At 43.9% G+C, this 13,692-nt stretch overlaps 1 protein-coding gene across 1 annotated transcript in view; it reads left to right on the top strand.

The window, feature by feature from the left end:
- Positions 1 to 13,446, top strand: part of LOC142923221 (E3 ubiquitin-protein ligase TRIM21-like) — a 34,364-nt gene extending 20,918 nt beyond the window's left edge. The window contains exons 4-8 of the mRNA XM_076064151.1: positions 1,463 to 1,558; positions 3,340 to 3,573; positions 4,649 to 4,671; positions 5,762 to 5,898; positions 8,055 to 13,446. Coding sequence (XP_075920266.1) covers positions 1,463 to 1,558; positions 3,340 to 3,573; positions 4,649 to 4,671; positions 5,762 to 5,898; positions 8,055 to 8,662 — 1,098 coding nt within the window. The 3' untranslated portion in view covers positions 8,663 to 13,446. The remainder of the gene's footprint in view (positions 1 to 1,462; positions 1,559 to 3,339; positions 3,574 to 4,648; positions 4,672 to 5,761; positions 5,899 to 8,054) is intronic.
- The last annotated feature ends 246 nt before the right edge of the window (positions 13,447 to 13,692 follow it).

The following is a 13,692-nucleotide window of genomic DNA, read 5'->3' as shown; positions in this document are numbered from 1 at the left end:
ATCAATGTTATATCGCTTAAGTTCCGCTGCAACTACAGCAGTTCTTCGATGGGGTCTCTCAGTGTCCCGGTCAGCATCCAATAGGGTTCTTACATTCCACGTTGCCAGTTTAACGGAGATTATTTTCTTATTATATTATTGGGTCTTTCAGTAAAGTCACTTAGATAGGTTCAAAGAAAATAACCTATCTACGTGACTTTACCGAAAGACCCAAGAATATGAATTCCAGCAGTCACGGAAACTTTAATTCAAGATTTATATTCTTATTGTGTTTTCGACTGCAGACTGGAACAACCCTATAGGTGCGGTTACCTATCCACATAAGTTTGAGTTTGCAATGTTTAGGCCACCTTTTCAAGGCCCCTCCCCATGGGTGATCAGTGCGGATCCTATATAGGACTACTCAGTCACACAGAGGTCTGCCGAGAGCAGCTGCAACTCAGTCCCAGCTGCTAGTGACCAAATGCCCTGTGCCGCTGGCGTGCAGGGGTCTGACTAGGAGCTTCGGATATGTTCGTACCTACTCCCGTCGCCACACCACTCAACGCCGCCAGACTTTTGTCCAGTTTTCCAGATGCTCGATTCACAGAGGCAGAAGTGGATACCTGCGCAAAGAGTATATTTAGAGTGCGGTTGAGGGTGCGTAAGTCCCAACAGCACTTCTTCACTGCAATAGGGTGGAATCCAGTGCAAAGGGAGAACTCAGGATGACTGGCCCTCTTCCACAGTTGCAGGAGGCTGCCGGAGCTCCAGTCTATCGGAGGACCGCCTTTCGCGCGCCACCAGCACGTTGCTTTAATCTCAGGGTGTGCTCCCCTAGCTTTTGTCTTCCCAGACTTATCCACAAGGCAGCGGGAACACGGCTATAGACACAAAGACAGATACAACATTTTTTTTATTGTAATAATGTTAATAAATACATAGGTTTGAAGAAATAAAGTAGTGGGACTTGCGTACCTGTGCTTCATTTGTGTTCAACGATTTAGCTTCTAAAAACATCTGGCATGTCTCACACCCCCAGAAAGGGCATCTCGCACCCCCAGGGGGTGCGTGCACCCCAGGTTTAGAACCACTGGTGTAGTGTATAGCGTAGTGTATAGTGTAGCGTATAGTCGTGTCATGAATAGTAGTGTAGTATATCATTATCACGATCCATGAGGCAAGATAGCCCGGAGTAGGTGCCCACTGCACTTTTCTTCACTTGTTGTTTCCACTTTCTCCTCTGTCTTGAAGTGCAAATATGGCTCAAGTTAGTGGCTACATCTTTCTGGCACCAATCCGCTGATGACGCTTTCTTCAAGCCATAATTTTCTGTGTTTGGTTTTCCTCTCTTTCTGGTTCCTTACATTTTTTCTGAACAACAACAACAACCCTTTTCATTTAATGGGTAAATATCGTGTATGATTTTAATCGTTTTGCTATAGGCTTTTTTTGTTTGGTTGTTTTCTTCTTCTTAAAACAGGAATCCCTATCGCGTTCACTCCAACAACTTATGACACATAATGGGAAAGTTGCAGCAAGATTGAATATACTGAAGAACACGGAAGCCAATGTAGAGGTGAGACCCAATAACACAATAACACAAATTCCCATGAAATGAAGATGATTGATGATACAAATAATCGATTTTATTACCCTTCCTGGCAATAATAATAATTATAGAGTTGGTGTTTACGATGTTCAAACAGCAAATAGACACCAATTATATAATTCACTGTGTAACAAAAATAGTTTTTTTGTTCCTGGGTAGTAAGTAAGCAAAGTTTGTGGTGAATAATAGCCATTTTCTATACTTTTGAGGCATAAGCAATTCGAAAATAACACTACCCAGGAACAAAAATCGTGTTACATCGTGAATTATCACGACAAGGCATGATCAAGTCTGCACCAACCACAACATCACACTTGTGGTAAAACGTTAAAACAAACGTGCTTTGATAGTAACATACCCACTAGCTTTGAAACAGAAAAAAAGCAGCTATATTGGCCAACCCGAGCTATTGATACTTTGATATTTGCATTGTCATCGTGCTGTGTTCGCCTTTTGGCGTTATACTTTGGTATAACACCGGGACCCCTTTTTTTACCAGTATCACTGATTGTCGTGCACCAATATCAGGATGATCACCTTGATACATCTGATGGTCATCTTGAAAAATCTTGATTCTGGTTGCAGGTCAATCAGTTCCAAGGAGAATGCCTACTTTATAATCAAAGCAGTTTTTTTTGCATATTTTACCACAAGCATGGTGTGTGGTTAATGCAGTCTTGATTAGGCCTTGTAGCGATAGTCGCTGTCCATTTCGGTTTTTGGGTGCCCTCGTGGCTAGGAGATGTTATCTCCCATGCCTCGTATGCAGGAGGTTGTGGGTTCGATCCCGACCCTGACGATGCCTGCTGCTGTATGTTTTGAGTTTGGTTCTCTCTCTCGCTCTCCTCATCGTTGTGTGGATTTGTCTCCAGGTCCCCTGTTTTTTTCATACACATTTAGAATCAATGTCAGGCATTTAGATTATTTGACTGCTGCTTTAAATTTCCACCTGATGATAATAAGCTATTTGGTTGAGCTATCAAAAATATGTTTGAACATCTTAACACCTCGTATTTTTATCAGAAACAGTAAAGCCTATTCTTACGTAAATTTGTCCTTCCTCCACGAATTCCTTTGTTTAGATCAATACCTCACATGCTCATTTTCGTGCTGCCCTTTGATTCAACACATTAGTACCGATTCCACTTAAGACCGATATCAAACCGGCCACCACCCGACATAGCCAATTAGTATGGTGGTTTGTCATGCCAATAAAACGTGCCAATTTGATATTTGTTGGAGAGTAAAACCCCCCACAACATTTGCAATTCATATACTGATGTTTCGCCAGTAATTATGAACAACCAGCCATATCAGGTGACAGCCAGAATTGTGGAGAAATCCTCCTGTTTCGGTCTTAAATATAGGAGAAATAAATGTGATGTCAATTGTGAACCAATCAGAAGAGAAGAGGGGGGGTTAATATATTAATATAAATTGCAATAGACATCTACTATTGGTTGGGTTTTTGCAAGCTGCCGTCATGCTGGTGTGGCGCGTTGCTGATGCTCCTACCAGCTAACTGTTGGCGAATTGAGCAGCAGCTCCGTCAATTGTTCTTTCTCGCACGCCACAGCATGTCCAATGCCCCTTCGCCTCCGCCAACCCACACTCTCATCCACGTGGCGAACTTTGGACGAATGACAGCTCGCAACTCACGTGGGTCATGCTCATCCATGCAGCGGTGGTACTTGTAGCTAAAACTGTAATCTTTTCACGCGGAAAATTATATTCTCGTCCCATTTCAGGGAACGTCGGCAGCTTTTGACAAATCCATAGACGACGCTTTTAACGCTGCAATCAAGTCCCTCGAGGAAGAAAGGGCCACACTCAAGCAGTTGGCGCATGCAGAGCAGAGTAAACTATTGGGCCTAATCCATGGCCAGATGGCGCCCCGAGAGAAGATGGTCGCTGAGATGGTGGCTGTCACCAAAGAGGTGCAGGCGGCTTTGCAGGAAACGAATCACGTGCGGGCTATCCAGGTACGTGGAGAACAGAGGGCACCAGTAGTGTGGAAATCGTCAATAGCACCTTCTGCTACTGCTGCTGCATTGGCTGAACGAATACAGTGTTAAAAGGTCGCGTTCATGACACACACACACACAAAGTGCCTGCCACGAATGAACCACACAATACTTTTGGTGATCTCGTCAAGGAGCTGTATACCACCATCACGCGAACTCCTGTCATCCTCGCAGCAGCAGCAGCAGCAGCGGCGGTTATTGGCTCAGCCGTCGAACAAAAACGGTCACCACTTCATTTCGTGGCATTTTCAAACACGCTGCTTCTGCGGCTATATGGGAAAATGTTTCCTTCTGATATTAGGAAGCCACTGAGAGCTACGATGCACCTTTACATCATCTAGATTGACAAACCCATTTCTTTAGTTTAACACGTAGGCTTTTTTTTGTTGAAAGAGAAACCCTATTTTTGACTTAAAACCATTAAATTTGTATTTCAATTTTTTAAGTAAAGTCTTAGGCTCGCAAACCAACTGACCTGGAAGAACTAAAACATGGTATTGTGAATGCTGAGTCATCATGCATGCCTACAGCTGTGTTTTAAAATGTTTTTTTTTTCTGAACGATGGGCAACATATACAAGTTTATTAATAATTCGAGCATATCTAATCAATACCATAACATTAAATAAACGAAAACGTAAATGTCTATTACGTGCAGCATTCATATTAAATTCATATCAGCATCTCGAATGACAATACAGATATTCTTGATTCTTTCGGTAAAGTCATGTAGTAGGGAAACAATTAAATAATAAAAATATAAAACAATAAATTCTCACGACATTTTGACTGCGACACAAGCAATCATCATCAGGTGTGAAAACCTTCTACGTGACTTTACCGAAAGAACCAAGAATATGAATCCCTGCAGTCACGAAAGCTTTAAATCAAGACAATACAGATATTCAACTTTTTTTTGGTGTAGTATTCATTTTGGTACACTCCGTATATCAACATGAGATGAGGTTACCCTGAGATGGTGACCAGCTTACCAATGGATGTCTCACGCGTGCACCCCTGTCCCTCTGTCGCAGGTGAGCGGTGAGTTGGAGAGAAGGTAGGTCGGACACCTTCACGTCACTCCACCGCCACTCAACTCCCCAATCCCAGTTTAATTGAACATTCAAGATCCATGTTTTACTGGTACCACGATGGTGAATAAATAATATGCTCACTTTACCCTTCCCCGCAATGATAACACCGGAGTTGTATTAATATGTCGAGACACCTACGATCACAAGGCCATCATCAAGTTGTGTTCACCCGCACATCATACTTGTAGTGAAATGTGCAAACACACTTCCATCATAATAATCTACGCATTGTCCTCGGAACTGATTGGCCTACACCAGAGCTACAGTCTCCTTTATGGCCTTGTCATGAAGGAAGCTGTATTATTGCCATACTTTTATTTATCATCATCGTGATAGTACCGACCCTGATGCCTGCTGCTGCATATTAGGAGTCTGCATGTCTCTCTCTGTCCTGGTGGTTGCGTGGATTGTTTCTCCGGGTTTTCCCTCCACATTTAGAAACATGCATCTAGACTATTTAGATTTTTTTTGCTGCTGTAACCGTCAAATTTCTAAGCCACTTTGTTGAGTTATCATGTGTGTCCAGGTAGCTTTAAACAAAAAGTGATTACCTCAGTGGGCTTTGCCTGGTAAAATCGGGTTGGTTTTGTTTTATTTGTATGTGTTTGGGTCATTTGTTTTTTACCTTTTTTGTACTTTTCACAGCGATCATGTTTTTTTGTATTGTTTGTTTTAACGTTGTTACCCGTGCCTACTGGACATCTGTGAAAAAGAGCTTTATACCTCATCGGATTCCTCCAGGAGGCTGTTGCTCTGGTGCAGGCCAATCAATTTTGAAGACAATGCATACATTATTATTATCAGTGAACGTTTGTTTTCATGTTTTACAACACGCATGATGTGTGGTTCACCCAGACGTGATGATGCCTTGCAATAAGGGGTGTTTCTATTTAGTGTTTGAACATCTTAACACAACTCCTGTATTATGATTCTTATTCTTACCGGGAAGGGTATTGCAAGCCTATTCTTTGTAATAATCTTGATACTGGCCAACAAAGGTTTTCCCATAGATCCACGATATTCTTATTCCTTATTTGTTTCTTCCACGTTCAGGATAACGGCCGTGATGATGAAGAACCCGCCAAATGACAACATCGTGACTAGAGACCTATTTTCATCCTTGCATGGCCTGCTGCAGAGTCTCTCCCCCAGAATCTCCAATTGGAAGACAGAAAACGCGATGCTCAGAAGTAAGTTTGTGTGCGTGCGTGCGGTGGCACAGTGGTTAACGAGTGGCTGCGTTGCGAACCAGGCGACCCAAGTTCAATTCCCGCTCATGGCCACCAACACCAGTGATGATTATATGAACCGGTCCTGGGCCCCCAGCCCCCACCCCAGCTCAACTCATCCTCAAATGAGTACCTGGTGTGGTGTGTAGTATACATCGCCACTGGGGAGACAAATGTGCCCGGGTCTGGTGATAGGCAACCACCCCCTCAGCGCTGCTCGATAACAACACTTGCCCCTGCAGACTGCTACAGGCTATACAGGGGATATTTTTATTTGGCATCAAAGTTGTGGAATAGAGAACACACTTAATAATAATATAATGAATAATAATTTACATTTGTAAAGTTCTGCATTTAATCCGTAGATCCACCAATGCGCCCCTGTGTATGGAAAGCTAGGAAATAAACAGAACCTGCAGAGGGCAAAAGGCCATAACTAGGCAGATGGTAAAGGCCAATTTACCCATTCACTCACCCACCTCACTCACTCACCCACCTCACTCACTCACCCACCCACCCACTCACCCACCCACTCGCTCACCACACCGCACTCACTCACCCACTCATTTACTCACTCACCCACCAACACACTCACTTACCCACCCACTCGTTCACCTACCCACCCACTCACTCACCCACTCATTCACTCACCCACTAAATTACTCACTCACCCACTCACCGAATCACTCACCCACCGTTCATGTTATCTATTTTGATAACGATGAAAACGCTAATAAGTGGTACATCTGATGATCGAATCTAATTAAACACGTATATTTATATAGCCCTTCACTCCAGGCGCTTGATGAACATGGCTTACAACACGGTGACACAGAATGGAATGGTGTAGTAGCGGGCTACCAGGTGGTTCTACTTAGGGGATCACGAAAGGGACTACAGGGGAGGGAAGGAGTGGAGGGGTGAGGAGGAGGGAAGAGGACGAGAATGGGCAATGGAGAAGAGGTGTTGAGGCTCTAACCACCCTCCTGCTATCCGGAGGCTCACTGCCATGTGGGGGAAGTGGGATGCCCAGATCGCGTGCTGACTGAACACGGCAGGTGCAATCAGCTATTCCGCAAATGGAAATATATAAATGAAGGGAGTTACCAAATGCGTCAAACACGAATCTCACATTAATGTGACTACGTCTATGTGACCACGCCATCCAAAAACAAAGGAAAGCTTCTGCCGCCTATGAATTCAGAGTTTGGGAACGAATGACTGTGACGACGTGAAGAGGCGCAAGAGAACGGGCGGCAGCGGTCCAGGCGAGCTACAGGAGGGAGAGGGGTGTTCCGTCAGCACGCAAACGACCTGCTGTGGAACACACCGAATCACAAGCGGGGGGTGGGGGGGGGACGCTGGTAGACAACTTGAATGGACACTCGAATGGGGCGCAAGTGAGCGTGGAGAGGTCGCATGCATAGAATTGCACTGAGAGACAGAAAGGGTGCCGTACGCATTACAGAGAAAAAATGCAAAGGTTAGTGGCATCATCTTGACTTGGCACGGAAACTTTTAGGGGGTTTGGGCTTTGGGCAGTTTACGTCGACTAGCAGGACCGATGGGTGATGTTGCAGACTAAGAGACAGAACGGCAGCCCAAGGTGGAAATGCACCTAAAAGGACACTCTCCCATGGAGATAGAGTGATAAGTTATCAGTTTGTGTGATGAAAAAAATTATATGCATTATTACCCTTTCTGTAAAAAAATAATAATACTACAGGAGGTGTTAAGATGTTCAAACACCAAATAGACACACCTTTTGCAAGGAATCATCAAGTCTGCATGACTCACACATCCTGTTGGTGGTAAAACATGCAAACAAACACGCTTTGATGATGTACACGCTGTCCTTGTGTATATAGTTAAGAGACAACCCAACGGTTATGATTTTTGGCGATCGCACTCTTCGTACACCCCCCGAGTACCCGGTGTAACCACGGGCAGGTGAAACCTCTACTTAAACCCAAGATCTGAACGGTGGCAGCGCAGCTGTTTGGGATTCTCCAGCACTGTTGTTTGTCATTGTATCAACAACAGCAGAAGCAGTCCACCAGCTAAGGGAGCCGATGACTAACCGCTGTCCTTTCCGTGTGCGTTCTATGACCGAGAAGATTTCAGGAGCCCAACCCTTGATGAAGATACGCTGCACTACCAACTGGACGCCGACGACTGTGGCAAGGCCCTGAGCCTGTCTCGGCCCCTCAGGAGGCGGCGGGACGTGACGGAGGGCTGTGAGGCGTTCTCCTACTGGAGGCAAGCGCTGTGCGAGGAGGGCTACACCTCCGGGTTGCACTACTGGGAGGTGGACGTCAGCGAGTGCGACGAGTGGTGTGTGGGCGTCTGCTATGGGTCGATGGAGAGGAGCGGCAATACCAGCGATGCGGAGCTGGGTGAAAATGCCGAGTCGTGGTGCATCAAATACAGAGACGATGATGACGACGACGACGATGGAAATCTGAGTGCCTTTCACGATGCAGAGCAAACCGACATTGAAATCAGCTGCGATGGTGGCCGTAGTGGCTGGCACATCGACAGGGTGGGCATTCTGCTGGACTGTGACATGGACCGACTGTCATTCTATGATGTTTCACATGCACGGGTCCACTTGCACACCTACTACGTTGTGCAATACGATGGTCCACTCTTCCCTGCGTTCAAAGTCCTAGACGACAGCATCACAATAGCCACGTGTCCACGCTCCTGCGCAGGCCTCTGCTAGGATTCTCAGAAGAGGTGACGTGGACCCAGCATCAGAGCGCTCTGTGAGCATTGCTGTGTAGGTTAGCCGTTCTGGCACTGTTGCTCCCCCGGTTGATTACTGTCATAGATGTGCACTGTTCACGTCACCGTTGAGATAGAATTCTATAGACTCGCATAACTATCCACAACCTTAGTTCAACACAAATAGACTCAAATATCGACATATTGATACCCACAGATTCAAATAGATACGCATAGACTCACATATATACTTATAAACTTGTATACATACCCACAGATTCACGTACAAATCTACAGACTAATATAGATAACCAGATATTTAGATGAACCCATATACTCACATAGATACCCACAGAATCACATATAAATTAATAGATTCAAATATAGACCCATATTCTCGCATAAATAACCACAGGTTCATGTAGAAATCAATAGACATACATAGATACCGATATATTCATATAGATACCCATAGACTCGCATAGATACCCATATACTCACATAGAAAACAATATAAACTCATGGCGTCATACAGAGCCTCATATATCTACGTGGGAAGTTGTGCTTATATGGTTGGAATCTCGGTTCCCAGGGACAATTATATTACGTGTGTTTGTGGACTTAATGGGATGTTTTGTTGTGGATGAGAGGCTCCCTCTCCTCTGTCATGAGATGGACCAGTACTGCCTGGACCTCTGAAATACAGGAGATCCGGTGAACCGGTTCTGGCTTCAATAATTTTGAGGGGAAGACAGCTCTCCACTCAGCATAGGAAACTGCCAAACAACAGGGATTGCCACTTCTTTTGAACAAAAGAATGAAGGGGGTGTGGGAGCGTGGCGGTGATGTCTAAGAAGCTGTAAGTTACAGTGTTGTATATATAGGTCTTTTTCCAAAATTGATATTAAGAATGATTTTGCCATTATATTTTTTAATCATTCGTGGTGTCGCTTGGGGGCCAAAGGGGGTGAGATAAACCCCCCCTCCCCTCACAGCAGCTGCCTCTCACACTGGAACCAGGCAGCCGGATATAAGCCATAAAATATAATAAAACCCAAAACAAAGCGGGGGAATTACTAATGAGACACGCGGGAAATATACGTAGCCACAAATTCCCCCGTTTTAAGAGCACAGACAACCAGGCGCCATGAAGGAACAGGCAAATTCTACAATAATTTGCCTTTTCGTTTCTCTTAATACAACGGTTAATGTTCAGAACTTAGTGACAAAATGAGTCGACATAGACTGCCAACACAATCACTCCGATTAAAAACCAGACTACAATCTACATAGTGGATTATTACTTATCATACATATTTTAATACTAATGTTAATACTAATGTTATTCACCTTAAATTCTATTACCTTTTGCCATCTACGTGACTTTACAAAAACCAAGGGATATCAATTCCAGCAGTCAAGAAGCTTAACTGAAACTTAGCTATACCTCTAACCTTAGGACATCAAAATATAACTCGAGTTTAACAGCACAGATCCCTGGATACAGACGGGGGAACAAACGTTAATAAACCCTATGAACACACGTGAAATGACGATGTTAAATCACGAATCGTGGAAAACATAAACCAAATAATGATTATAAAGAGTTAAGCCAGGGGTCATCCAGGGGAGATGGGGTGAGGTGGGTCGATCACGTGACCAAGAGAAAAGGATTCCATAGATGAAGCCTCCCGGCCGCCTTGTCTCCTAGCAGCATGGGGTAGCAATAAAACCACAAAGGGAGAGACCACGACCCCCATTGAGATAGACAAAGGTGACACCCGACCGCGAAGGAAGGAGCCAGGCCTTGAGGAAACAACTTATCACCCCAATAAGTAGAACAAACACATACATACCCAAACGAGGGATGACAAAAACTCAGCAACAAGAATAAGCAAACATTAATGACTGCCAAAACACTCACTCCGATTAAAAACCAGACTAAAATCTACATAGTGGGTTATTACTTCTCATACATATTAATACTAATGTTATTCTTGGTTCTTTCGGTAAAGTCACGTAGAAGGGAAACAATAACATAATAAAACTGTATGTCCGGAATCCCTGGCGTCTACAAACTAAGTTGCCTCTGTGGTAGTAGTTACATTGGAGAAACCAAACGACATGTCTCAGACTGCATTCGTGAACACAAAGCAGACCTAAAACACGGTAGGACCAACACCGCAGCCGTGGTAGATCACTGTTATAATTCAGTAGGCTCACATGACATTGACTTCTCCAAGACAGAGGTTCTTTGCAAGCCATCTGGCTACCATGAGAGATTTGTTCATGAGGCTATCCACATATACAAACAGAGAGATAATTTCAACCGAGAAGATGGATTCTGGCTTAGCAATCATTGGAAGGATTTGATAAACCACTTCGGATCTTAATTGATTGTTCACGCTTATGGTGGCTTTCAGACCGCATCCATTATTTTCGTCTCCCCCCTCTTTTCCGAACATAGATGGACTCGTCCATCTGAACAAACTGTCAAATTGCTCTCCGTGGTACTAATGTTAAAAAACGCCACTTTTTTCAATTATTTTTCTTGTGGTTTTCACACTTGATGATGGTTGCTTGTGTTGCAATCGAAACGTCGTGAGATTTTGTTTTATATTTGTATTATTTTATTGTTTCCCTTCTACGTGACTTTACCAAAAGAACCAAGAATATGAATCCCTGCATTCACGAAAGCTTTAAATCAAAATACTAATGTAATTCACATTAAATTCTATTACATATTGCCGTCTACGTGACTTTACAAAAAACAAGGAATATGAATTCCAGCAGTCAAGAAGCTTAACTGAAACTTAGTTATACTTATGAACCTCAGGACATCAAAATATAACTCGAGTATAACAGCACAGATCCCTGGATACAGACGGGGGAACGGAAATTAATAAAACCCGAGGAACATACGTGGTGATACAATCTTAAAACACGAATCGTGGAAAACATAAACCCAATAATAATTATGAAGAGTTAAGCCGGGGGTCATCCAGGAGAGATGGGGCGAGGGGAGTCGATCACGTGACCAAGATAAATGTATTCCATAGACGAAGAGTCTCCCAACCACCTTTGTCTTCCAGCAGCACATGATAGAATTGCATATGCAGGCAGAGGGCATCTCTTATAAATAAAAAATCAAATGCCACGATGGAAGCACTGTAAACACTGCCACAAACATACCTTGAGTCACGTACAGAATCATAACTATAAAGTGGTACGGTATCAAGCTATAGGAGGTCAAATAAAATGTTTAACTTCAAAAGCCTCAACACACCCCTTTGTGAGAGGCAAAAGAATGTCACACCGGGAGGGAAGAGAAAAGGGGGGGGGGGAACTCCACCAGACAGGGGAACCCCCCTCCTTGGAGAAGAAGGACGCACTCGGGAGCAATCTGGAGCATCTGTTTCCCTTTGATGGGGGGATAGCTGAGGAGGGGGACAAGAATCAAGCCAGGGTGAGACTTAACAGATGGCTTAATAAATGAGAACACACACACATGGACACACGTACAATCCTACCCCCCCCCCCCCCCACAGCATAGAGCGAAATCAAAGGAAGTTCCGGTCCTTTGTGAGAAGGCGAGCCAGAGGAAGAAATGTTTGCATAAAAACAGACACGAGCCATACATCGCTATCACAGCTACCAGTGGCAGAAGACGGCGATCAACTACAGAAGATGACCAACCACAGAAGATAACAGCCAGCCACCGAGGGCGATCAGTCACCGAAGAGTTCTGTGACGGCGGGAAACGTCAAGCAATCAACGTCGAGAAAGGGCGGAAAGCCCTTTCTCGACGTTGATTGCTTGACGACCAGCTGCACGCGCAATCGACACCGCCAGAGAGACGGAGCAGGAGAGAGCACGCCGCAGCGTCACCAGCGCCACCAAGCAAGGGTGTCAGCTGCCAGCGGACGAGCTGCCGGTGCTACCTGATGACAGGATCATCGCGCACCGATGGCGAGTGTCGTGCCAACTCTTCTACCCAGCTGTGGACAGAACTACTGTAGACCTGAGGAAGAGGGAGAGCCAAGCTGCCCGTATATTACACACACACCCACACATTACAACGCAAATAATTGATCAAGAAGACAAACCAACCACACATAACACATACCCGGACTAATAGTAAGAAGACTCATGATAAGTGCGTCAAGTATCAACTGATAACGAAGAACACGGCTGCCATTGGGTTACGGGGAAACGGTCACTTAGAAGTATTTTAGTAGTTATTTTTCTTTTGATTTGCATAAATATTATCAATGAATTCATCGATGAAAACTAAACGTTTAGAAACCTAGGTTACGAATCTACACACAGGGAGAATATTGTGTTGAAATCTTTCTTTTGAGCACAGAATCTGCCCGCGAATTTATTGAAGCCTTAGCCAATTGATAAGTATTTGCTGGAGCAGGCATACTGCCGCACACCATTGTTCCAAATATTTCGTTAATTATGTAATCTTCCCCATGAATTCATTGCCGTATATGTTTTGCCTTTGGGACATGTTTCTTTATTGCCTTCGTATGAATATCGTTGCATGAATTTTTTAAAGGACTTTTTCCTCTCACCGTGTATGCTCGCTAACAGTACAATCGAGGAATAATCGATTGTACTGTTACCCAGTTAACAAACGTGATCATTGAGGGTTAAATGTATGGATCAAATTAAGAGAACATCTCCAGGAGTACTGTGTTGACAATTCCAAGCATAAGAGTTCACATATTAGAGTGTTAAGGTTTTGTTTAGAAATTAAAATTGCTTAACACAGAAGTGTCTGCGTGGTGCCTTCCTAAGTTCATGCATAATAATCTTAATTATAAGAACTGTATCCTGCGGTGAGATTTGAATTTGGAGACCTGACATAAAAACACTAAGACATAATCAGTAAATGTTAAGCGAGAATAATTGTATTATACAGATTGATAATACGAACCTAGACAACGAAGCCAAGCATAATCTCGCATACTTACAGCACACCTGAAAAACTGCATACAATTAATTGTATGATCCCGATTG

The sequence above is a fragment of the Petromyzon marinus genome, unplaced genomic scaffold, assembly GCF_048934315.1.
Source record: "Petromyzon marinus isolate PM22_M1 ecotype Great Lakes invasive population unplaced genomic scaffold, UKy_Petmar_22M1.pri1.0 PM_Scaffold_34, whole genome shotgun sequence".
Taxonomy (NCBI): Eukaryota; Metazoa; Chordata; class Hyperoartia; order Petromyzontiformes; family Petromyzontidae; genus Petromyzon; species Petromyzon marinus.
This window is presented reverse-complemented; position numbering and strand designations above follow the sequence as displayed.